This window comes from Aspergillus pseudodeflectus (genome assembly GCF_044049435.1).
Source record: "Aspergillus pseudodeflectus strain CBS 756.74 chromosome Unknown BJX68scaffold_107, whole genome shotgun sequence".
NCBI lineage: Eukaryota > Fungi > Ascomycota > Eurotiomycetes > Eurotiales > Aspergillaceae > Aspergillus > Aspergillus pseudodeflectus.
The window spans coordinates 48757-70663 of record NW_027263883.1 but is presented as its reverse complement, the minus strand read 5'-3'; the positions used below and the strand labels follow the sequence as shown (position 1 = coordinate 70663).

The 21907-nt window shown below is 51.9% G+C and overlaps 8 protein-coding genes across 8 annotated transcripts; 3 read left to right on the top strand and 5 right to left on the bottom strand.

The window, feature by feature from the left end:
* Positions 1-3053: 3053 nt before the first annotated feature.
* BJX68DRAFT_274336 (amidase signature domain-containing protein) lies at positions 3054-5122 on the bottom strand (the record flags this gene model as incomplete). The annotated part of the gene is made up of 6 exons (XM_071047642.1): positions 4821-5122; positions 3930-4754; positions 3819-3866; positions 3477-3756; positions 3243-3377; positions 3054-3187 (listed from the first exon to the last, which is right to left on the bottom strand). The coding sequence occupies exons 1-6, from the start codon at positions 5094-5096 to the stop codon at positions 3054-3056; spliced, it is 1698 nt and encodes a 565-aa protein (XP_070892287.1). The 5' UTR covers positions 5097-5122.
* A 617-nt stretch (positions 5123-5739) lies between these two features.
* On the top strand, positions 5740-7070 carry BJX68DRAFT_274335 (phosphotransferase family protein; the record flags this gene model as incomplete). The annotated part of the gene is made up of 2 exons (XM_071047641.1): positions 5740-6285; positions 6366-7070. The coding sequence occupies 2 exons, from the start codon at positions 5740-5742 to the stop codon at positions 7068-7070; spliced, it is 1251 nt and encodes a 416-aa protein (XP_070892286.1).
* Positions 7071-7198: 128 nt separating this feature from the next.
* BJX68DRAFT_27869 (cytochrome P450) lies at positions 7199-9155 on the bottom strand. The gene is made up of 3 exons (XM_071048587.1): positions 8932-9155; positions 8432-8869; positions 7199-8361 (listed from the first exon to the last, which is right to left on the bottom strand). Exons 1-3 carry the CDS (start codon positions 9105-9107, stop codon positions 7446-7448), a joined length of 1530 nt encoding a protein of 509 aa, XP_070892285.1. The 5' UTR covers positions 9108-9155; the 3' UTR covers positions 7199-7445.
* A 1104-nt stretch (positions 9156-10259) lies between these two features.
* BJX68DRAFT_273338 (E3 ubiquitin-protein ligase) lies at positions 10260-11610 on the top strand (the record flags this gene model as incomplete). Its single annotated transcript, XM_071047429.1, has 3 exons — positions 10260-10335; positions 10407-11193; positions 11268-11610. The coding sequence occupies 3 exons, from the start codon at positions 10260-10262 to the stop codon at positions 11608-11610; spliced, it is 1206 nt and encodes a 401-aa protein (XP_070892284.1).
* Positions 11611-11782: 172 nt separating this feature from the next.
* Positions 11783-12833, bottom strand: BJX68DRAFT_273337 (carbon-nitrogen hydrolase family protein; the record flags this gene model as incomplete). Its single annotated transcript, XM_071047428.1, has 2 exons — positions 11783-12575; positions 12652-12833. The coding sequence occupies 2 exons, from the start codon at positions 12831-12833 to the stop codon at positions 11783-11785; spliced, it is 975 nt and encodes a 324-aa protein (XP_070892283.1).
* A 2252-nt stretch (positions 12834-15085) lies between these two features.
* On the top strand, positions 15086-16897 carry BJX68DRAFT_273336 (uncharacterized protein; the record flags this gene model as incomplete). Its single annotated transcript, XM_071047427.1, has 2 exons — positions 15086-15437; positions 16410-16897. The coding sequence occupies 2 exons, from the start codon at positions 15086-15088 to the stop codon at positions 16895-16897; spliced, it is 840 nt and encodes a 279-aa protein (XP_070892282.1).
* Positions 16898-18762: 1865 nt separating this feature from the next.
* BJX68DRAFT_250311 (bZIP transcription factor) lies at positions 18763-19805 on the bottom strand. Its single transcript, XM_071042239.1, has 2 exons — positions 19620-19805; positions 18763-19560 (listed from the first exon to the last, which is right to left on the bottom strand). The coding sequence occupies exons 1-2, from the start codon at positions 19765-19767 to the stop codon at positions 18851-18853; spliced, it is 858 nt and encodes a 285-aa protein (XP_070892281.1). The 5' UTR covers positions 19768-19805; the 3' UTR covers positions 18763-18850.
* A 395-nt stretch (positions 19806-20200) lies between these two features.
* Positions 20201-21323, bottom strand: BJX68DRAFT_274330 (N-acyl homoserine lactonase family protein). Its single transcript, XM_071047640.1, has 3 exons — positions 21252-21323; positions 20827-21187; positions 20201-20753 (listed from the first exon to the last, which is right to left on the bottom strand). Exons 1-3 carry the CDS (start codon positions 21294-21296, stop codon positions 20317-20319), a joined length of 843 nt encoding a protein of 280 aa, XP_070892280.1. The 5' UTR covers positions 21297-21323; the 3' UTR covers positions 20201-20316.
* Between the last annotated feature and the right edge of the window lie 584 nt (positions 21324-21907).

Here is a 21907-nt window from a genome sequence, read left to right as displayed (position 1 = left end):
GGAAGGGCTTAAGGTATTCTGATATCGATAGAGAAGACTGCTTCTTAACGAACTAAGAAGGTAACTGGGTTTCTGAAAGGTAGGGTAGCTTTGATTCCGAAAGTAACAGACAGTAGCTAAAACTAATTACAAGTGTTAACGAGTGTCCTTAAATACTAGCTGTCCATCATATCCATCATAGCCCTCAGCTATGCTGGCTATGTTCCTTGTCAGAGTCGTCATAGTCGATAGCTCGGACGGTTATGACCGTAACTCTTGGCATCCTAGTCAGGGCTATGACCGGCGCGGCGCATCATTCCTCCGTAGTCGTCACAGCGCTAGCTGCGGCACAGCGGATCCATTGGCTGACAATGCCCGTGATCTCTGACAATTATATCTTTAAGATAATAATCTGTAAAGCTAGGAAACTGATGCTTTATTCTATCTAGGAAGTCTTTCTCTACTTACTAGATATCCTAGTGGTCCCTATAAAGCTTTATTATTAAACCTATAGCTACTTCGAACTCAGTGATCTAATTATCTATAGGTCTAGTATCAACCTTGCTGTCCTTTATAGTATTATATTAAATTAACACGCTAATCTTCTATTCTTCTAGTAATGGAGTAAAGTCATCCTTAAGCTTCTTTAATAAGTCGTACAGGTCAGTTGAAGAATATAAGCTATGCGAATCCTTAAGTAAACGACTGATTAATGATGTAATCTAGTTATATATAATTGCTCGTCCTTTCTAGAAAAGGATATATTAACTATTCTCTATATTAAATATCATCGCTTGATGATTATATTGTTGTGTTAATTTATTTGAAGTAGGTGCCTCAGGGATAGCAGGCTATTAAGGCACCTCAGGTTTTGGTACGATATCAGGATTAATATATTCCCATATTCCTGCAAGAATTATAGATGTCTGTATAGCTTTATACCATAACCGCCAGTCGTCCTTGCTATTCAAGACGACTGAGACCTTGACGGCTTGGCTATGAAGTAAAATATCCTCTATATCAACGGACCGGAACTGCACTAGTTCAGGGAAAGTTTCACGCGTAATTAGCAAGGTCGGAATAGCTTTATATAAGCCTATTTAGGTAATAAAGGTCCAGAGGTAGGTTCTAGGTAATAAAGAAGAATATTCCTAGCAACCTGGGCTTATAACTGTCGTCCGGGCCATCGATGTAGGTGGAGGATCTGAAGAAGTTGAGAGGTCTGGCATTCTGAATAACTAGGGAAACGATACTATTTAAGCACAGGAATCGACTAAGCTAAATAAGGAAACAGGGGCTATCTGATATTACTGCTCCAATCGCTGTATCTCGTGAGTCCTGAGGGGAATGTTCAACGGAATGGTGAGAGGAATGCTTGAGCAAGGTCCGGAGCCCCTGGCTCCGGCCGACAAATGTGGTTCGCTTTGTTTTCATCGGGTAGGGTCCCGCATGCCCGTGGAACATGTGGCTGTCGATGTTACATTAGTACGCCACGACTACCGATTGGAATGTAACCTGAAACAGATGGTTATCTGCATCAGAATAGTATGAGTATCATTATTGCATCATTTCATGAGAGATTTTGTATCGGATATTGTGAAGATCAAAAGCTATATAAAGAGCACATACTTCCAGTCTCCCCCGCAACCTAAAACAACAAAATACATAGTTTACACCCTTCTACCCGATTATCATCCATCAAGTCCCACCATGCAGCTTCGACCCGGAAAATACACCGTGACCCAATACAGTCGCGGGGCACCGCTAGCCAACCATCATTCGCGGCCCGTCCTCACGATGAGGCCTGAAAGCGATCCCATGGAGGTAACGTAGCGTCTCGCCATGGAATTCCCCGTGTCCAAGAACTAACCACCACCATTCTGCATCCCCAGCTGGAGGTGGCTGCTGCAGGAAACCCCACCAACAACAACACCTTCACCATCACGATGAATGGAGTCCCTATCAATCAGGGAGATAATGGGCTTTGCTTTGGCTACGAGGGAGAGAGGGGAGATGCGTGGGAAATCAAGGAAGCACCTATGGATGAGGGCTGGCAGTACGTTTATTCAGATCCTTGGAAGCCGTACCAAGTTCCCCGGACCCATCCTGCATCTGCTTGCTTGTTCGGGCTTTTGGGACATCTGGATGATCGAGTCATCGCTGACTATTCGTTTAAAGGGTCTTTCTCCCAGGTCGAAAGGCCGGATGGGCGCCTGCTATGAGGAGGGTGAATGAGACGCCAGTTAGTTTCTTCCGACTTATTTCTCTTTGTTTCTTTTCTTCTTTCGCATTTTCCCCCCTTTTTTCTCAGAGGGGGTGGTTATTAGGAGTTTGCTGCGTCGCAAAATGGCGTTACCTGATCTAACACGGCATATCCCAGCTCATAGTCAAGCCAATTCCAACCATGGCGGAGACCCCAGACCCTGAGGAGGTGATGGATACGGTCTTCCGATTCGCTGAGAGGTTCTAACTACCTACGACGTAATTCGCGAAGCAGAGTCGTATAGGGTTATACTCTTTAATCTTTTCGACGTGCGCCCGTGTTTGGGATGCTGTGGATGGATTATATGGGATGGAATTCATGTTCAGTCAGCAGTGAACCAGAAGACCTGGGAAATCTCATGTACCTTCATCCCCAATATCAATCAATGTTGGATGCTGGGAGCGGAGGTGAATAGCTCCAGCCATGCAGTTGTAACTCTTGCCTGCCTAGGAAATCCATAATATCGAGGTTGAATAATACCTAGTTAACAGCAAGTGGTATATAAGCGAGTAGGAACTTGATGAGACTTTGACTGTGCTTAGGTACAACATGGACCTAGACTAGGACGAGGTTTCTCTCGCGCAAGATGGAGGGGAATTTCCCATGCGCAAACAGGGCAAAGCAGAGGCAGGGGTGGGGACTACCAGGGAGCTCAACAAGGGATTAGATGAAGAAACCTGGCAGTAGGTTACTACATAAACCGATCGAAAGTATGTTGGTTTATAAGACGCTACTACGATTCTACTGGCTTCTGCATAAATAAACCCTTCTTTAAGATCATAGTACAATCAAACTCTGCACACTTGATCCCTCATAGACGAGCCACCTGGACTTTCGCAAGCTCTCGACTGATTTCCTCACTTAGGCCAAGTACGGTCTCCTCCTGTAGTCTCTGCCCTACGATCTGGAGGCCCACCGGGGCACCATCTAGAAGTTCGGCGTCGTCTAGATCGTTAGCAGAAGACCGGGAAGGAAGTTGAGCATTGGGCTGTCAGCTTACAGTCGTTGTGCACGACGCTATCCATCTTATTTAAAGGCACATATTCCGAGGGATATACATCAACATCCTTCCTCGCCCGCGTCACTGGTAGCACGGAGACGGAGTAGTCGAGGACGTTGAAGGCACAGGTATACCCTAAACAGCATAATAATTAGTAAAGTCAAACCGCACAGCCCCCTTAGTTGGCAATCCTTCCCAGTGCCAGGCACTATATTTAGGTATGTTCCCACTCACCCATATACCGCACCCTCCCCATAGTAGGCGGCGGCCCGTGATGCACCGGCGCAATCAGCGCATCAACGGGTTTGCCCGTCCCAGTTAGTGCAGCAGTACTATTCCAATAGTCTAGGTACGCCTTGCGGTAGTCGCGCAGGGCGATCGTTCGTCTCATAACTTCGGTTCCGTCGACGGGGTCGCTTGGCCTGGATCCAAATACGGTTGGTGTGGCGGGTTCGCCGGAGAGAGCGAGGGCAGAGTGGAAGCCGTGGCCGCCGTCTATTAGGATGTTTTCGCCCTGTTTGTTTAGGTAGGGTTTGATGGGTGTTTCCATGTGCATGGAGGAGGAGTATGTCTTACCCATATGGTTAGGGCTTCTGCGTGGGGAGGTGGGTTCCATCCGATGACCTTTGCCTGGAGATTAGCGAACATTGAATGAGATATGGGGTGGAAGGATATGGATCAGCAAACCGTATGCCCGAGTGACTTGAGGAGCTGCACGACCTCCCTCAACGCCCTCGCAACAGGCGGCTGGGGATTAACAACAGCATCGGACAGCATAACCCCAAACGCAAGCCTCTCCCCCTTCCCCCGAAACCTCCCTCGAACACTCTCAAATACCTCGTCTCGCCAGGGCAACTCATGCACACCCGGATCACTCCTCCACGGCTCAACCGCCAGGAACGCCTTGGTAAGAAAGACCAAATCCCACACAGAGTGCCCCATCGGCCCAACAACAAACGGAATCGCTGCCTGGCCATCCACGATCGACGCAATGCCCTGAAAGGGCAGCCGGCCCGTCGACGGCTTGAGTCCGTAACAGCCGTTAAACGATGCAGGGACGCGGATACTCCCCCCGATATCCGTGCCCAGCCCGATGGGCGAACCGTAGAGCGCGAGAAGACCACCTTCCCCTCCGGAACTCCCGCCAACGACGAGGTTGCGGTTCGCGGGGTTTGGCGTGTGCCCGATAATGTGGTTGATTGTCTCGCCGGCAAAGGAGCCCTGCGGCACGCTGGTTTTCACGTAGGGGATTGCGCCCAGCGTGCGGAGGTGGGTTACGATTGTGCTTTCGGGGCGGGATGTTGTCTCTGGGAGGGTTGCGCCTTCGAATGTGCCTAGCCAGCCGATTATCCCCATGCTTGTGTCGACACCTGCGACGTGGATCGTGTCCTTAAGGCTGATGGGGAGGCCGTGTAGCGGGCCGAGGGGTCTGCCGTGTTTGGTGAAGTAGGCGTCTAGATTTTTGGCATTTTCGAGGGCGGCGTCGAAGAAGATTTCGTGAAGGCAGTTTATCTACATTTATTAACCGCCGATATCGTGATATTGCAGCGGAAGAAGGAGATGGTGGATAAAATATACCATCTGATGAGCCACCGCAGCGCGATGACAAAATGCCCTAACGACATCCTCGCACTTCCATTCTCCGCTTGAGGTCTTGCCAACAATACCAACAGCACTACTTTCTGTGATCAAAATCTCCTGCGTGGACAGATGTCGCCGGATCTCCTCCCCGGTTACGTTCGGTAACTCTGCTGGTGGAGGGAGAGGAGTCGGAAGGCACCATTCGGGTGGGATCAAGGCGTGCAGTGCTTCCCTCTTTGAGTCGGCTTTTTCTTTCCAGGTCGTCTCAGTCATGGTGAGTTTGACAATCCAAAAATCAGGATGACGAGGAGGTAGCGTCGATGAATGGACATGTCAGCTTTATAATGCAAGTTGGGGTCCAAAAGGATGCCGAGGCCGTCGGAGTTATGCTCAAAGTACGCGGAGTTAGGACCCCCATACGCAAGCCAACGAGATTCGGCTTCTACTACAGAGCCGTCGTAAATAATCCCAAACGCACAATTAGAAGGTGGGCGGTATATGATACGGTTCGTTGGAGAATCTGAGAGCGGATCCGGTATGACACTCTAGAAGGGGACCCAGTAGATAGTAAGACACTCGTAGCCCCAGATTGGCATTTAGCATGAGAAGATATTATCAGGTTCAACCGGTGCAATGGATACTGATATGATGCCATGTATCTAGGCTCTGCTCCCCTCATTTGTCGGATTCAACCCTGAGCTCTTCTATCCCTTGGCGAATCGGATCCCCTGAGTACCCCCGTCTTGTCGACAGTAGTCCCCATGTTACACGTTACACAACAGAGGGCCACAGTCACCCGTGTAACTCAACCCCTCGCATACTAACTAAGCCTGGGGTACGCACAGACCCCTCATTCATTTCCATAAATACCCACCTCGTCCGCAACCACAAGAATCCCCAACATCCACCCACAACAATGCCCAAATACACACACCTCAACTGGCACGACGAGAGTTTCTACAATGACCGCCCGACTCGTAAGAAGATGCGCGACGCCTGCCTCCAACGGGTCAACTGGCCAGCCCTCTGCGCCTACGCCTCATCCCTCAATGGCAACACCCCATGCACCCTCCTCGACAAAAGTACGTCCGGCGGTGTGCATCTCATCCGGCTTTTAGATTTCAAGGGAACCACCAACACGCAATGGATCGCCCGTATTCAGCTCGAGCCATCGACTCCGGAAACAGCAACCGCCCTTCGAGCTGAGATCGCTGCCATGGAGTTGGTTCGCTCCCGAAACGGAGACGGAGCCCGGGGAGGGACTACTACTGAGATACTCGTCGTCCCGCATATCTATGGGTACGAAGCCGACGATGCGAATGTCGTTGGCGCGGCATTTATCCTTATGGAGCTTTTCCCCGGTTCGTCGGCGATGGACGCGGCTGGGGGATATGATGTTCATCGTGGACGGGTCCCGTTGGAGTGGAGGAGGGCGTTTTATCGTGAGATGGCGAGTATACAGGTACGGCTCGGCCTGGCACGAACTTCTAAATGAGCTTCATCGGGTATTCACTCAGCATGCTTATCGATTCATGAAAAAAGGTCCATCTATCGTCAATTCGGCTCCCCAAAATCGGCACGATAGTCCAGCGATCCGCGGAGAATTCGTTTGAAGTCGGCCCACTCCCAGGCCTAGGCGGCCCATTCTCCACAGCGACGGCGTTCTTCAAGGCCTGGGCATCACACGCGAGATTCCGATTCCCTCGAACCGACGCGCAAATCCAGCACTGCGCACGAGGCGGCCCCGTCGAGGAAATCCTACAATCTATTCACGACTTCCCGTGCCGTCTCGCCGAGCTCGCGAGCAAGATCTCCAAGTATGACGAGGGACCGTTCCCGCTGCACCATCCGGATCTCTACACGAGTAATATCATAGTCGACGACTCGTTTCGAGTCCTCGGGATCATCGATTGGGAGGGCGCATGCAGCGTACCGTGGGAGGTTGTGCAGCCACCGCTGTTCTTGACCACCTTGCCTCGCGCGATGGACGATCCGGGGAATTATGACGCAGAGGGGCGGCTCAAAGATGCTGATGGCGTACAGCGTCTGAGAGATAGAGACGAGTATCTTGGCTATGTCCAGGTTGTGGAGCGGGAGCGGGAATTCGGGGTAGATCAGAGGCTTTCCGCTGTGCTTTCTGACCCTGCTGCACAGGGGCTTGCGTATGCGCTCAAGGTGTACCTTGATCCGGGCAAGTTGGGGTTCTATTGTAATGTCTTGGACGAGTTTTCCTCCTCGGTGGCTTGAACCTTCATCTTGGAACGAACTGGAGCAGAGCCTTTTCCTGTGTCTGGGGGCTGGGGGTTCTTCTGTGCCTTTGGGGTACAACAAGCCGTCTCTACAAGTACTTTGGAGGTGTAGGGCAGGGGCCATGGTGCAGATTCAATCCAAGGTTTTCTTCCATCTTAGTGCGCGAGAGAATCGTGATTCAGGACCATGAAACTCCCTCTGATGTCCAACGTCAAGGGACAACGTCACGCCATGAACAGGCCCAGGCAAAACAGGAGACGGTGCCCCTTATCGAAAAGGACACCCGTAGTAAGAAGCAGAGGCATATCCAGTGCTAGGTACATGCCGGTAGTTACTAGTCCTACCTATCCATTAGGAGATACTAGATCGAACCTAACCAACCATCAAAGGAAAAACCCCACTCCCCTCGCGAGACTCACAATCCCACTGTACCCCCTTGACCTCCTCCCTCTCGCGAACTCGCACATCAAACCTCCCCAAAATCGGCCTCATCCCCGACGCAATCGCCAACGAATTAGCCTTGGGCTCCCACCACTCCCCCCTCACCGGCTCAATCTCCAACCGCAGCACCATAAGCGCCACAACACCTATAATCTCGGTACTCGCAAAGTGCCGCCCAGGACAGATAACCGGCGACACGCCGAACGACATGAACCCGCCGGGTCGCCGCGGGTTGTGCTCGGGCGTCTTGATGAAGCGGCGCGGGTTGAATTCGAGCGAATTACTGCCCCACACGTCTTCGCGGCGCCCGATAGGTTGGCTGGGGATACTGATCACGCTGCCCTTTTTGATGAGGTGTTTGTCGGCAAGCAGGACTTCTTCGGCTGCGATGCGCGTGGGCGAGGAGGCGGCGCGGACGCGGAGGATTTCTTGGTATGTGGAGACGAGGAGCGGGCAGTTGTCGCGGATCGAGGGGACGTTGACCACGTACTTCCCCGTCTCCTCATCGACGCGGAGCGCGTTCTCCGTAAGTTCATCGCGGATCTCGCGGAGGAGGTCTGGGCGGCGGTACAGGTCGAAGATGATCCAGAACGCGGCCGGGACGGTGTTCGAGAGCAGGCCAAGGCCCATGGAGACTTCGTTGCGCGCAATGTCCTCGACGCGGAGACCGGCGTCGGCGAGCGCCTGGTATCGCGCGATTGTCAGCTCCGAGCCCTGCTTGTGGCCCTCTGCGGCGTAGTACTTGAGGAAGCCGGCGTAGGCGGCTTCGCGGCCCTTGTATGCTTTGCGGGCTGTGATCCAGGGGAGGATGCCGGGGAGTAGCGGGCTGAGGTTTGATTCAAAAGCCCTACAATTGTCAGATCTTTTAACCAAAAAATCCAAATAAAAAATCAAGGGGAACGTGAAGGGAAGCGCACCAAAACCCATCCTCAACACTCTTCTCCTTGTACGGATTCAACGGCCCATACGACGCCTCCGTACTCGCTTCGGTAATCGCATGCTGGCACCACCCATACAAATCAACAACCCCGTCCCTCTGCGCCAACTCCGCAACCAACGGACTGAGCAGCCGCACCATGCGCTCATTCATCCGATCCAGCGGCTTGCCCGTGAGCGTCGGGTGCATCGCATGCAGGAGCGCTTGATTCCCGCCCCCACCGCCCGCCTGCTTCTCGCGGAGGGCTTCGAGCGCGGGGCCGCGGATGCCCGCTACTCGCTCCGTGGTGAATGTCACAAAGGGGTCAAAGGTCAGTGCGCGCGTGCGCTGGATCGCTTGCAGGATTGCGGGGGATTTGACGAGGTAGACTTTTGTCAGGAGAAGGTCGATTGCGAAGATTGGGTGGGGGTGTTTTTCGCTGTGTTTGTGAGTAATTGAAGGGTTTTTGACCAAAGAGGCAAAGGGAAGGGAGGGACGCACGTAAGTTGTCCAAAATACCCAACGCCATACCGCAGCAGCCCGAAGATGTGGCCGAGCACGGGGATCGTGCTGCCCACGACGGGAGGTTCGCGGGGGTCGCGGGAATATCGGCGGTGCAGGAGGAAGCCGATGGCCGTCACGGCGCCGACGAGCGCGAGGTGCGATAGTTGGAGCATCGCCTGCAGAATCGGAATCGCAATTGTTGCAGGAAGTGGTGGAGATGCCAGGGATGCAGGTCGGCTTTATAATTTCAATCTCAGCCGCAGCGCTGTTGCAACATTGAATACGCCGATACGGCCTTGGAGAATGGGGCCAGGGGCGCCACGCGGCGCGAGACCAAGAACTGATCCAGCCAATCGGTGTGATGCAATTGCAATGTGCAAGGTGCGGTCTAGCGGTGCGGACCCTCTTGTGGGGCGGGATTGCAATTTGTTGTTGCTGCGGCCGCAGGATCGCCCAGCTGAGACTTGGAGATTTTGGACTGGATGTTGCCTGGTTGGCGAGCAGATTGATCATGGTATGTGACAGGTTTGATGCCATTCTGTATCAAGTATAAAGTCATTGTGGTTCGCTGAAAAAGGATCAACACAAAGAATTGTGTCTGTTGATTACTCAGCTGGTTATGCATCTCTCTCACTAGTTATATATTGTGCTCTCGTGCTTGCGTTGTTTCCTCCCTTGGATACGAACAAGGTGTCAAATTCCAGTATGCCCAGTCTCTTACTGAGACCATATTCAGGCAGAACTGAGGTCGCTGGTCCATCCAAGGATCCTAAAAAAATGTCCTGAGAGTCCAGGGTCATTAAGTCCATTGTTTTAGCGCTATATACATGCAACTTCAAGAATTGGTGGAAGCTTCTGGTGATTACTCTTGACCCCGCGATAGGACACACAATGCAAACATGACCCTAGCTATCTCAAAGGGCTTCTGGAGCTTGACAGCTTCATTCATTTTGTCCTGCCCAGGATGCAGCTTGCAAGGCGAATAATCAACCCTTATCTGACCTTACCTTTGTTTCTCCACGTCTCCTCCCTTTAGGACCAAAATAAGGATTAATTAAAGGATAAATAGACAGAAGATTAATACCCTTACTTATCTTTTAAATGTCTGAGAATTTAAGCTAGCTACCAAGAGTGGAGCAAACGTAGAATAAGCTCGTTTGCATTGATAGCTGGATCTGGTGTTGCTCTCACCTCGACATCTTGTGTTGCTCCTCTCTTCTCTTCTTTTCTCCCTTTCTTTACGTCTTCATTTTCTCACTCCCCCCATGTCCCCAAAGATCTCTTGGCTCCAGCGTTATTTTTTCAAACGAAACCATTAGTCCATCATGTCTGCTACTCTTGACGGATCGATCGACCAGGAGACAGCCGACCTCATCTTGAGACTACAGTTAGGAGATGCTGGTGTTTATTTGCAGTCCTGCACCGGGAAAGCCCGAGATCCCACGGACACGCAACTAGCTTTTGAGCTCCAGCGAGACCAACTCGAGACCAACTCGAGACCGTCTCTCAGTGCTTGAGCGACAAGCGCATGGCGCTGAGCATCGCCGCCGCTGTGCAAGCCGACCAACAGATTCTTGCACGAGAACTCGCCGCACACCCTCAAACTCGTCCCAGAACCACTTCCCCGCTTGACAATGCCGCCTTTGCAACGTTCCAGGATTTGAGCAGAATAGCCATCGACACTAGCTATTGGAAGCCTGACTACCCTGGGCCCGACGAGCCCGAATCCTCCGCCTGGGCGGCCGGCCGCATGCCCGATCCTGGACGTCCAACCCGTTGTGTTGCTTGTCAGGACGATGTCAACCTTTTGGATATCGCCACACTCCCCTGCGGACACGAGTACTGTCGATCGTGCGTTACCGAATTCTTCGAACTTTCTCTCTCAGACGAATCCTTGTTACCGCCCCGTTGCTGCAGGACTAGCATCGACCTCGACCTGGCCTGCATCTTCCTCCCCGATGAAGTGGTCCAACGGTACGAGAAGAAAAAGGTCGAGTTTGAAACCCCGGACCGGACCTACTGTTACTCGAAGACCTGCTCTACCTTTATCCCGCCGACCTTAATCAAACGAAACGTGGCGACGTGCCCACAGTGGCGGTTTACAACGTGCAGGAGCTGCAAAGGGCGCGCGCACACCGGGAATTGTCCGACGGACACAGAATTGAAAAGTCTGCTGGAAATCGCCAAGCGCCAGGGATGGCAAAGATGCTTCGCGTGCTGGAGAATCGTCGAGTTGCTTCATGGGTGCAACCACATAACGTGAGTGCCGAGTTTACTTCTCCATTACCCCTTGTAAGATCCCACCCAACTAACCTGCTTGCGTTACTATCTAGCTGCAAATGTGGCGCGGAGTTTTGTTACAACTGTGGCGAACGGTGGGGAACGTGCACATGTGCGGAGTGGAACGAACACCGACTACGCGAGCGTGCCTTTGAGATTCTCGATCGCGATCGTGCCCCCGGAGATACAGGCGCTGGAAAAGCAGACGAAGCACTGGTGGAACAGACGGTCGAGGAACTGCGCAAGAACCACCAATGTTGGCACGCTGAGGGTTGGACCCGTGTCCCTGGGCGATTCCGGTGCGAAGAGTGTTTGGAATGGCTGCACAACTTTCTTCTCGAGTGCAACGGTTGCAAGTTGCGGGCTTGTGTTAGGTGTAAGAGGAATCGGCTTTGATCTGTTGCTTGGGTTTTCGGCGGGTGGGTGGGTGTTGCTTGGTGGGGGGTTGTCTTGTGTTTACCGGCACCGTGCAAGAGGACTAAATATGATTTACGTTGAATCCGCGCGCTGATACGCAGCAGTGATGAGTTACCCTAATGACCACAAGAAACTACATCAATCGAATGATCTACTTCTCTGCCTCCCCCCTAACACACCCCCTCCTCCCACCCTCAACCCCCAACCAAAGCAAATCCGGCCGACTATAGTGCCCACAAACATCAACCAGCATCCTCGCCCGACTCACCTCGTCAAAGTCCAAGTCGGCATAGATAATCCCCTCCTGATCGGCCGGTATACCCGTCGAAATCTTCCGCCCATCAGGCGCAAACACCGCCGACGCCCCTCCACCCGGTTTATTCATCAGCCCGCCCTCTTGCAGCGCCATGCGCTCGATCCCGCCTTCTGTTAGGACGGCAGTCGTGTGCAGCACGAAACACTGCGCTTCGATCGCGTAGGTCTGCGAGATTGAGGCTGTGCCCTCGGCGCTCATCGACCACGGCGCTGAACCGTCGAAGGATGACACGGGCGGCCAGGCCGCGACGTGGATCGCCTCACGCTGCGAGATCGTGTGGTATTTCAATAGCGGCTGGATATGCTCCCAGCACGCCAGGGCGCCGACCCTGCCCACAGGCGTATCGACGACAGAACGCAGACAGGCGTCTGCGTCCGCTGCGTCGCCGAAGATCGTGCGTTCCATGTGTGTGGGCTTGAGTTTCTTGCGGGTCGTTAGGAGTTCCCCCGCGGCCGAGATTATCGCCTGGCTGATGTACAGGCTCGAGTGGATGTTCTCGGCGAAGCCGAGGACGACGGTGATTTTGTGCTTTGCGGCTGCTGTTTGGATCCGGGTTAGCTGCTCGGAAGGGACGCGGAGGGAGTTGGCGATGTAGGCTGTTGCGAGAGGAGGGTCGAGGGGGCGGGCCCTGCGAGTGCCACTGTTAGTGCGTGAGTCTGCGAAAGTTGCGTGGTGATCGGATGGCTGGTTAGGGCAGGAGGTACCAAATCCACGCTGGGTATCCCGGGATCCAGCACTCGGGGAAGGTTACGAGCTGCGCGCCATTTTCAGCGGCTTCGGCGATGAGGGTGCATGTCTTTTCGACGGTTTTCTCCAGGTCGAGCCAGACGGGCTCCGCCTGGGTCACGGCGACGCGGACTTTGTTGGGGAGGCTAGTGGCAGTCATTTTGAATATCAAAGCCCTGACTGGAATGGTGGTAGAAAGATGAATGCAAAGGCTGGAAGATTTTATCAGGGATTGCCAGCCCGGAGGGTATTTATATCTCCCACCTGGCTGATTATATCCGACAGCTCGGGGTTTAAACCCCGACCAGAAACTGGGGCACATGGCGCGACACGACCAGACTCGCAGTTCCGGGCTGTGAAACGGAAAGCATAGCCGAAACTATTGGCCATGTGTTGCCTGCAGCTATTGTAGTACGTACATCCATGACAGCTGAGCTGCAGCCGGGTCTCAGGGGGGCTAAGCTTCCCGCGCTCCATACAAAACGGCCCGCCTATTCTGACTGCGCAACGGGGATTGGCCACACCGTTTGATCGGTCCACCGGGCGGCTGAATGTCTAGCCGCATCACGCGGCATCGAGCGGGTTAGCCTTGGATTGCCATATTATACCCCCGCTTGGCGGGCGCTGGTGGGCTCGTCCACGATCCGCGTACTATCAGCGTAGGTCGAGCCCGCAGCTCCCATTAGCCGCATCGTATGATCAAGCCATGTCTGGATTTCGCGTTTCAGTGCCAGCTCTGAATCAGGTATATTGTCCTTGTGTGTCTACAGGAGACAAACAAACACATCCTTACGCAGTATTGACGGCTGGTACTCATTCTCGTCTAGTCGCTGTCTAGCAGCATTCCAGGAATCTTCAACTCCTCAGCTGGCAATCCCGTGGCCGCAGATTCAGTAAGAAAACAAAATGCAACTCTGTTACCAGTATTTCCAATGCTCAGCCTACGTTTGTACTGACATGATGGTCATATATACATCTCGGGATTCAAATGCCACCCAGAAGCCCGCACCAATACCCTGCGAGCTTATCGGCCGGATCTTATTACCATGCTGCGAGGTGAGATCCCAGGGGATTGGTCATGTCCATGGTGCGTGCAGCTATATCTCTGGTGCTTATTTTGCAGAGATCAGGGTTCCCCGGCCTTGCATGAAGGTGGGTGGGGTGGTGAGCTTACTGATATTAGTCTGTTGATATAGACAGGGCCGCTATTGGATGAGATTCAATGATCCCAAGGGTGCAGACTTTGAGTGTTCAGTCAGCCCTGGCCGCCTAGTTTCTTCAAGATTTAAATTCAAACATCCATTGATTTTGCGTCCTTGAGCCGCTCAGGCGTCGTGCTCGGCATGGGCCTGTGCTAAGGAAGACGTTTGCTCCGGTACAAACCTCGAACAAATCTCAGAGAGAATAGAATGCCTCTGCTGAAGCAGAAGGGCTATGGACAAAAACAAGAACATTATAATCCACCATGTCACAATCACATGATTTCAGGTTGGTTGCAACCGACCCTTTCTGCATCAGCTGCAATCGATGCCACAGTTCGAAACCGTTCCAGGTGATGTACTACATCTTTGCGACATTGGGAGAGCGAGGCGCGAGCCTGATTCTGAGCCGTCGCAAGCGCCGAGTACTTATTGTACTTGGAAGTCCGGTAGGGAATATCCCTAAGTATAGTACGTGCTCCATGTCATCCTCTAACTGGAGTAATTAATGCGATGCCTTTTACAAACCAAAGACCCCTCGCCTGTAGATATACTGGTGAGTATAAGCATCACTTTCGTCATAAAGGGTGAACAGAAAGGAGGATGTGGATTTCTGGACGAAGTTGGATCGTCCCATCGTTTCTGGCCTAACAACACTACTCGAAAAGCATCTTCAACAAAGGCAACTATCACAAACGCTCTCCGACACGTAGAGACGACATTTTATTACTTGTCAAGCCTGAGGTTGCGGAATGCCAAATGATTATGACATCTGGACCCAGGGGGCTTCTGTACCTCGCAGCCCCCGTATTATTGGCCACGCGCTAGACGACAAATCGCAGCTTCATGTTGAGGAGATCCCCAATTCTTGGGTAATCCATCTGATATCTTTCATTGATTTATTCCTGCAACTTCTCGCTACTGATCCGATATCGAGTCCCCACCCTCCAGGCAGACACGCTCCTGCCGAGCCAAGCGTCTCCCAAGCTTTACACGCCCCGCAGCACAACCTCATAGGGCTGAAGACTGAGACTCGCACAGCCTGCAGGCCACTGGTGTCACGCTATGTAAGCGGGTAACCCCGCACTTTGTCATGGCTGATCCTGTAAGGATTTATCACTCTGATCTTATCTGATTTCTTAAATGTGGTCCGTCCCGCGTGGCAGTGGCACGCTCCTCAAGGTTGTCTTATCAATCTTTCGTCTCCGAGACTATGGTCATGGAAGAGTCTAAAACGATTGATGTGCAGGAGAAGGTCGAGGCGGAAACTGATAATGGTCGTAACCTACTTCACCACATCCGTCAAGGATATTATGGCATACTGACCATGCCCAGCCGAAACAGACTCACTCCCAGCCGAAACAGACTCAACGACGTCTTCCGCGCCGCTGGCATCGGTCTAAACGAAAATGATCCCACGGAGCCCGTCCTCACCCTACGAGTGTGGGTACTAAGCATCCTCTTCTGCGTCGTCGCCAGCGGCCTAAACACCCTGTACACCCTCCGCACCCCGTCCCTGACACTCTCCGCCTCAGTCGCCGTGGTGGGGGACGGAGGTTTACAAGGTATGGTCCTTTTCGTTTCGTTTCCTCTTGGTTTCGACATGGAAGGGTTGGTGCGAGGGGGTTTGGGTTTGTGGTTTCGGAAGGAAGAGAAGCTGACTGTATACAGAATACGTGTGACTGGAAGGGGTGTGCATATCTTGGACTGCCTGAGCGGGGAGAGCTTGGGGTTGAGGCGTAAGGCTAGTTGCAGGTCATCGACCGATGGGCCAGGGAGCTTTATTATAAGATGGATGAACTTTGTGGCACTTTCTCTCTGTTCCATGTGGTTGGAGCTATGGGATGGAGCTCAGGCCTGCTAGTTTATTGCTTGATTGTTGTTTCCTTGGCATGTATCGGACTCTAGCTAAATTGATCTGAAGAACTCTATGAATTTGACCTATAGATAATAGCACAGGACAGGACCTCTAGTTTTCTACTGAACTATGACTACACATTTTGTAAGGCCGTATTGCATTAGTATGCATTTGTCCAGTAGGTTATGGTAGAAAGGAGTATGAAGCTACTAATAATTCCATTGAACTTCTAGCTGTACTAAAAATGGGTTAACCCATTTCACAGAGCATGCAGGCTAATCCCGCTCAACTGATCTGACTATACCTGGGACTTTGTTTCACGGGTTCCTTTAATTGCGATGATGGACGGCTCAACAACGAGCGACAAAGCGTCCTGTTGAAGCTATATAATGTCCATTATGAAATTTCGTTGTACAAGCTTTGAGGGCATTGTGCGCAATGCCTTTGTATCTAATGCATTGGACAAAGCAGAGAGTGAGAGAAAGAGCGGGTATATATGCACCAGAATATCCAACTCGAATCCCCTTGTTCATCCCACCCATCACACACACAGCAATCCCGGCTTTGATCAACCACAACACCAGTGCCCCTCCGCGTGAACCGAACGATTGAATCCAATTCCAAAAACTCCATCACGATGCTTACTACAACTACCACCCGTGAGCGTATTACCAAAAAGGTATCCCCAAAACGCCGTCTTCACCACCACCCAAGGAACTCTCCTCCTCCACTTCAACCCCAACCCGCCCCGACCCAACACAAGACCTCGACCTCCTCTCCACATACACATCCACAGTCTCGTGCGCCTGCATCCTCGACCCCGAAACCTCACCCCGCACGTCGACAGCCCTCCTCTTCCTCCTAATCGTCGACCCCGCCGGGCTCCGCATCAACGACGCAACAACCCACCTGTACGAGATCCACCCCGCGCGCAAGTACCCGCGTCACATTACCAGTGACTTGCCAGGCGGCCAGTCGCTTGCGAAGCTGCCGCCGCTGACGCATTTGGGGAGCGTTGAGTGGGATATGGAGGGGGATCTGCTGGATGTGGTTGATGAGGCGGTTTATGAGGTTGTGAGGTTGCGGAGGGAGGAGGGGGATGAGGATGTGGGGACGTTCGTGGGGAGGTTTGTGCGGGTTATGGGGGAGTTGGGGTGGGAATGGTGAGTTGTCTGGTAAGTTTCTTTCGAGTCTTTTCTTAGTTTTTGGGGTTGTGTGGTTCGTTCAAGGAGGATTTGTTGTGAGGTATGCGGTGAAGTTGGGGATACGGACCAAGTAATCCTTCCGAAGCTTCATATAAATACAAGAATCAATAGAAAGCTGTTTGCCTTGCATTGTTAGTATTCATATAGATGCGTAGTAGAACTGACAATAGTACTAGAGAAGTAAGGCTGCATGTTCTGATCAACACCGGTGGCGTAGACAAGCCATCTAATAGATCCCGAGACATGAATGATGTCCACTATAACAGTCAACGCCTGACATGGCACATACAAGTTGCGATGAGCGAAGACGAGCTGGCCGTGTCATTTTACTCAAGTCATGTGCGAGGTACGAGGATGCGGGTCTCACGCAAGAAGACCACAAGCTACCAACGCGTGATGTCGGGTGTTCCTTGCGAGCTCTACTACATGGGCCGCTCCTACCTTTCTGGATACGGTCAGTGTACCTCATACTATGAAGGCGCAACGGTTGTCTAGGTAGGGATGGGAGAGAGTCGGTCCTTCTCCATTAAGTATGGTCTGTATTAGGAAGGCGCAACTGTTGCCTCGGTGGGGTTAGGGTCGCTCCTTCCCATTAGGTGGTGTACGTACCGCGATAAAACTGGAAGCTGCGATCGACCAGGCGAAAGCTCTGGGAAATGCACCTTCCTTTATGGGACGGACCTCTTTGGTGGGACACTGCTCAAGTCCTAGATTTAAATTCGCCCGCGCGGTAAAAGGATATAGAATATTTGCCAATTCTTGCTTTCTAGTAATATCCAGCCCACTAACTTTATATATTACTGATAGTACAATATATGATAATGGAATATCTGCATAGCCGCCCACCCCATCCGCAACCGCTCATGCCGCCCGAGGGTCTATTGCAATAAAGTACTCTGCCCTATATCACGCCAATAAACGTGCCGCTGAGCCAATACAGAGTAACCTGGCCAGAAACTCAGCTAGGAGCATGCACATCCCCGTGAGGGATAGTTTGAAGCTACTGAGGACTACTGACATTATTAAACTCCATGTCCATTGGTTGGTTATTCTCTGTTCTGCTAGAAGTTGTAATAAAAGACCTCATAAACGTTTAGCTGGAAGCTTGGTGCCTTTATAAAGAGGTAATAACCTATTTACATTATATTATGCTTTAGTATGTTATTTATCTTGAACTCTATAATACTCTTGCCCGGGTGGTAGTAAAGGCGCATTATTATATATTTTTTAGCTTCTATATATAACGTTATTATGGCAGTTCTAATTCCATAATATAGTTACTTATTAAAATAGACTTACCCTATTTTCTATATATCAAGGCTAAGCCTCACGCAAAGACATGGAGTTAGAGATTATTCTATAGGCAAGGACCAGGACATATCGTTTATTTTATGGGGATTGCTTTATAGCGGCCGGCTTACAACCACAAAGGAAATAGGAAGGGTAGAGATAGACCCGGCCGCCAAAAGAGCTCCCTCCGGAGTCGCCAAGAGTGATGCTGCGGTGTGTGAGGTTCTAGAGCAGCTAGCTACAGCTAAAAACACCAGCTTCGTTTGAGGGTACCGGATGATAAAATTTATCGATCGGGCGCATAGATTAATGCTCCTGCCAAACAGCCAGTAAGCCAACTTCGTGCGCCTCAACGCGAATGAAGCAGATACCAAGCTGTTGACATGGAGCACCGCAATAGGTTTGCATGGCCTGAGGAGTCTACATTCACGAGCTATGCATGGCTATGACGCCTTGGGATTTTCGAGGTACGAATGCAAGTGGCTGCCCCAGGGGGAGGGGCTATTTAACATGTAGAAAATTTGTAGTAGTAGCATGGACAGAATACCCTTTTATTACTACAGGGTCGGAGAATCCAGGACAGCATTGTTTACCCTGCCGGGAGTGTACATCCTCTGACTGGCTCTCAGGCCTGAAAGCAAAGACGTCTCTCACCCCTACTATGCCGCCAGTAATTCGTCGCCTCCAGAATTTCGCTGCAACCCTGTAAAAGCCACCCCCATCTTTTCATGAACGGTACTGTTGCTTCCCAGTTTCGCGGATCTGATGGCTCGCCCCAAACAATCAAGCCCGCACCCTCCGTGCCGTTCCCACCCCATTCCACAAGGTCGGCCCACAGCTGTTCTTCGTCATCGTCGGTCAGGATGTCAGACACGCATGTTGCCAGTAGTAAATTGTTTCGCATTCTAGCCAGCGGGAACAGGTCGATCCACGGGTGATGTGGGGTTCGCAGCTGGACGTCCGTCGGAATCAACGAGGTCGGGCCAGGGGAGGTGCAGGTGGGCATCTCCGCCGGCCCTGTTGGGCCGACGAATCCGAATGGCGAAATAGCATGGCAGATGAGCCAATCGACTTGGAGTTTCAGGGCGGTTGCGTTTGACGTCAGAGCATTGATAGTATTTAGTTTCATCACTTGCATAAGCTGATCGGTGTTAGGCTGGTTGGTCATGTAATTGTGCAGTGCGTCACGCGCAAAAAGTTCCAGGAGAGCGCGCCGTTGGCAAGCAGTAGCTGCAGTAAGCTCTGCATTGAGCTTTTTTCTTTCCTTCTCTCCTGCATCAGGGAGCCGTGTGGTAGCCCCTTCTTTGCCATCCTGTTTCGCTTTCCTCTGGCGCCCTTTGTCCCACGCAGGTCAGGTCAGTCCTTGAAGTATAAGCAGCGTGCATGTCACGTACAAGCTCTCTGGTTTAATCTGTTTTGTAGTTTTCTCCGCTCCTTCGTATCAGTGACACCCGCCCAATCATCCTTTACGCGCTTCACGTAATTCTGATGCGGCATTTGCCGTACGACGATGGTCTGGTCTGGCCTATCCGAAGAGGCCATGATGGAAATTCTGAGAATGGATTGGGGAGGGAAAAAAAGACCGCAGGGGAAAAATAATGGAGTGAGGAATGCAGGCGGCTTACATGGCCTTGAGGTCTGTGGAGGAAGTGAATGTGCCGAAGAGAGTCGTCTCGAGTAAGCCCTGTACCATGGGACCTTTTGGGCGCTTATGCAGCCTGCTTATATTTTTCGTGGCCATGCGCCAATCATAGGAAGCAATTCTGCCCAGGCCTCCACTACCCCACAGACACCTTTGACTCTTTCCGGCGTTGTGGACCCTTCGCCCCACACCCGCTGAGGCCCTAACAACCACGGTTGAAACGGCGACGAGGCCGGTGGCGGCTCTGAGTTTAGGTTCGAACCCCCGATCAGATAGTGGTCCTGTCGATACACCCATGCTTCGACGAAACGAGGCAAGTGGTGCTCAGGGCCGGGTACGGCCCCCGTTGTCCCGCTGGGACGCCTTGGGATGCCATCTCAGGTTGCGACTGTTATATTTCTTCTGGGTGATGATCCAGCAATATTGACTAACCAACACTCGTGCCCATTCTATTCTGTGTACTCTGGACTGATCCTCAACCTCTTGAAATAGGCCCTCTCATGTCCCAAGATAACCTTCGCCTGTCTTGCTTGCGCCAGGCTGCGCAGATAATTCCGGCTCCGATGCCACTCGTTCCAGTCCCTCGTCAACGTGCCTGGGGCAATGCCCTCTTCCCAGTTTTCCTTGACGTGGAACGCATCCCCCGTAAGCAAGACTGTACCCGCCTTCTCCAGGTTCACTTGCATGGCAATGGATCCCGTCGTATGCCCCGGGCAGTGATGCAGAATAATCCCAGGAAAGACCTCAAAGACCTTACCCGTAAAAGTCCTCCAGTTCAAGCGGTCAACACTTAGGTAGTCTTTCAAATACGGGCCTTGATCAACCCGCGTCGCACATGCCCAAAACGCATTCTTCAGCTCATCCTCGTGACACCAAATTTCAACCTCTACCAGGAAGGTGTATTGCATTAGCATACATGTTCTCCAGCGGCGACAAACGGCACCAGAGGACAAACGAACCTGTGTCCAGGAAGTGCTCCAAGCCCCCTGCATGGTCACAGTGGAGATGGCTCATCACAACTGCCTTGACATCCGTGATCTCCCCGGCCCCCGTGGCTCGGATAGCCTCGGCAAGTCCGTGTACGGATTTATCCCAGTTCCGTGGGCTGCACTCCATTGTCTTCGCGCCCCAGCTCGTGATGATGTCCTCGCAGGAGCCCGTGTCGAAGAGAACAAGGCCTACATGTGGGTGGTAGATCAGAGCGGCTATCATGATCAGGTCGCGACGCTCATGCGGCTGTGGTGCAAGGCCGACTGCGAACTGGTTGCGTCCGGCGAGGACGTTGGCTGCATCCAGATCGATGCTGCCCAGGTCCAGGAGCTGAAAAGGGGACGGGAAGTATCAGCACTTTTGTCATCGTCGGGTCTATCGCGTGAATTTTTACCCATAACTTCGCTCCATTTGGCATATTCGTTGAATAGAATGACATGGCGGGTAGATGTTGGTTGGATTGAGCTTCACTGGTCTTGGTCGTATTATGTATTCGAATAGACCTGCAGCTTGAAAGACTGCGGGCGCAATTCTTGATGGCTTTACCATCGGATTTATCTGCGATTCCCACACAGCGATATACTCCTACCTCTGTCACTGTCTCTAGTCTAGCTGAGAAATCAAGCCATAAAAGTCTAGCTTCTGTGGGGTGCTTGGCGTAAGCGACTTGCATGATCATTCTTGACCCATTTCATCACGTTTTCCTCGTGTCTCCATCCACTCGTCGATCAGCTTCTCGAACTCGTCATAGATATACTAATTAGCAGGATCAATAAAGTTCTCACCAACTGCAACCATCCTATCCAGAATAGCAAAATGGTCCTCTATTCTACTGGAAACGTGCCCTGATTTGGAGGCCAGATCTATGAAATCAAATTCAACAGCGGATTATCCCTCTCTCCCAAGTCGCACCTCCATCTTCTCAGCCAGTGGAGCCGCGCATTACCAGACAACTTCCGCCATTTCAGCCCTACTTCTTCCCGAAGGGATTACTTGGCAGAGGCCAACAGGCAAACTTTCATGAGTGCGATGCACATTTTCTGCGTGTAC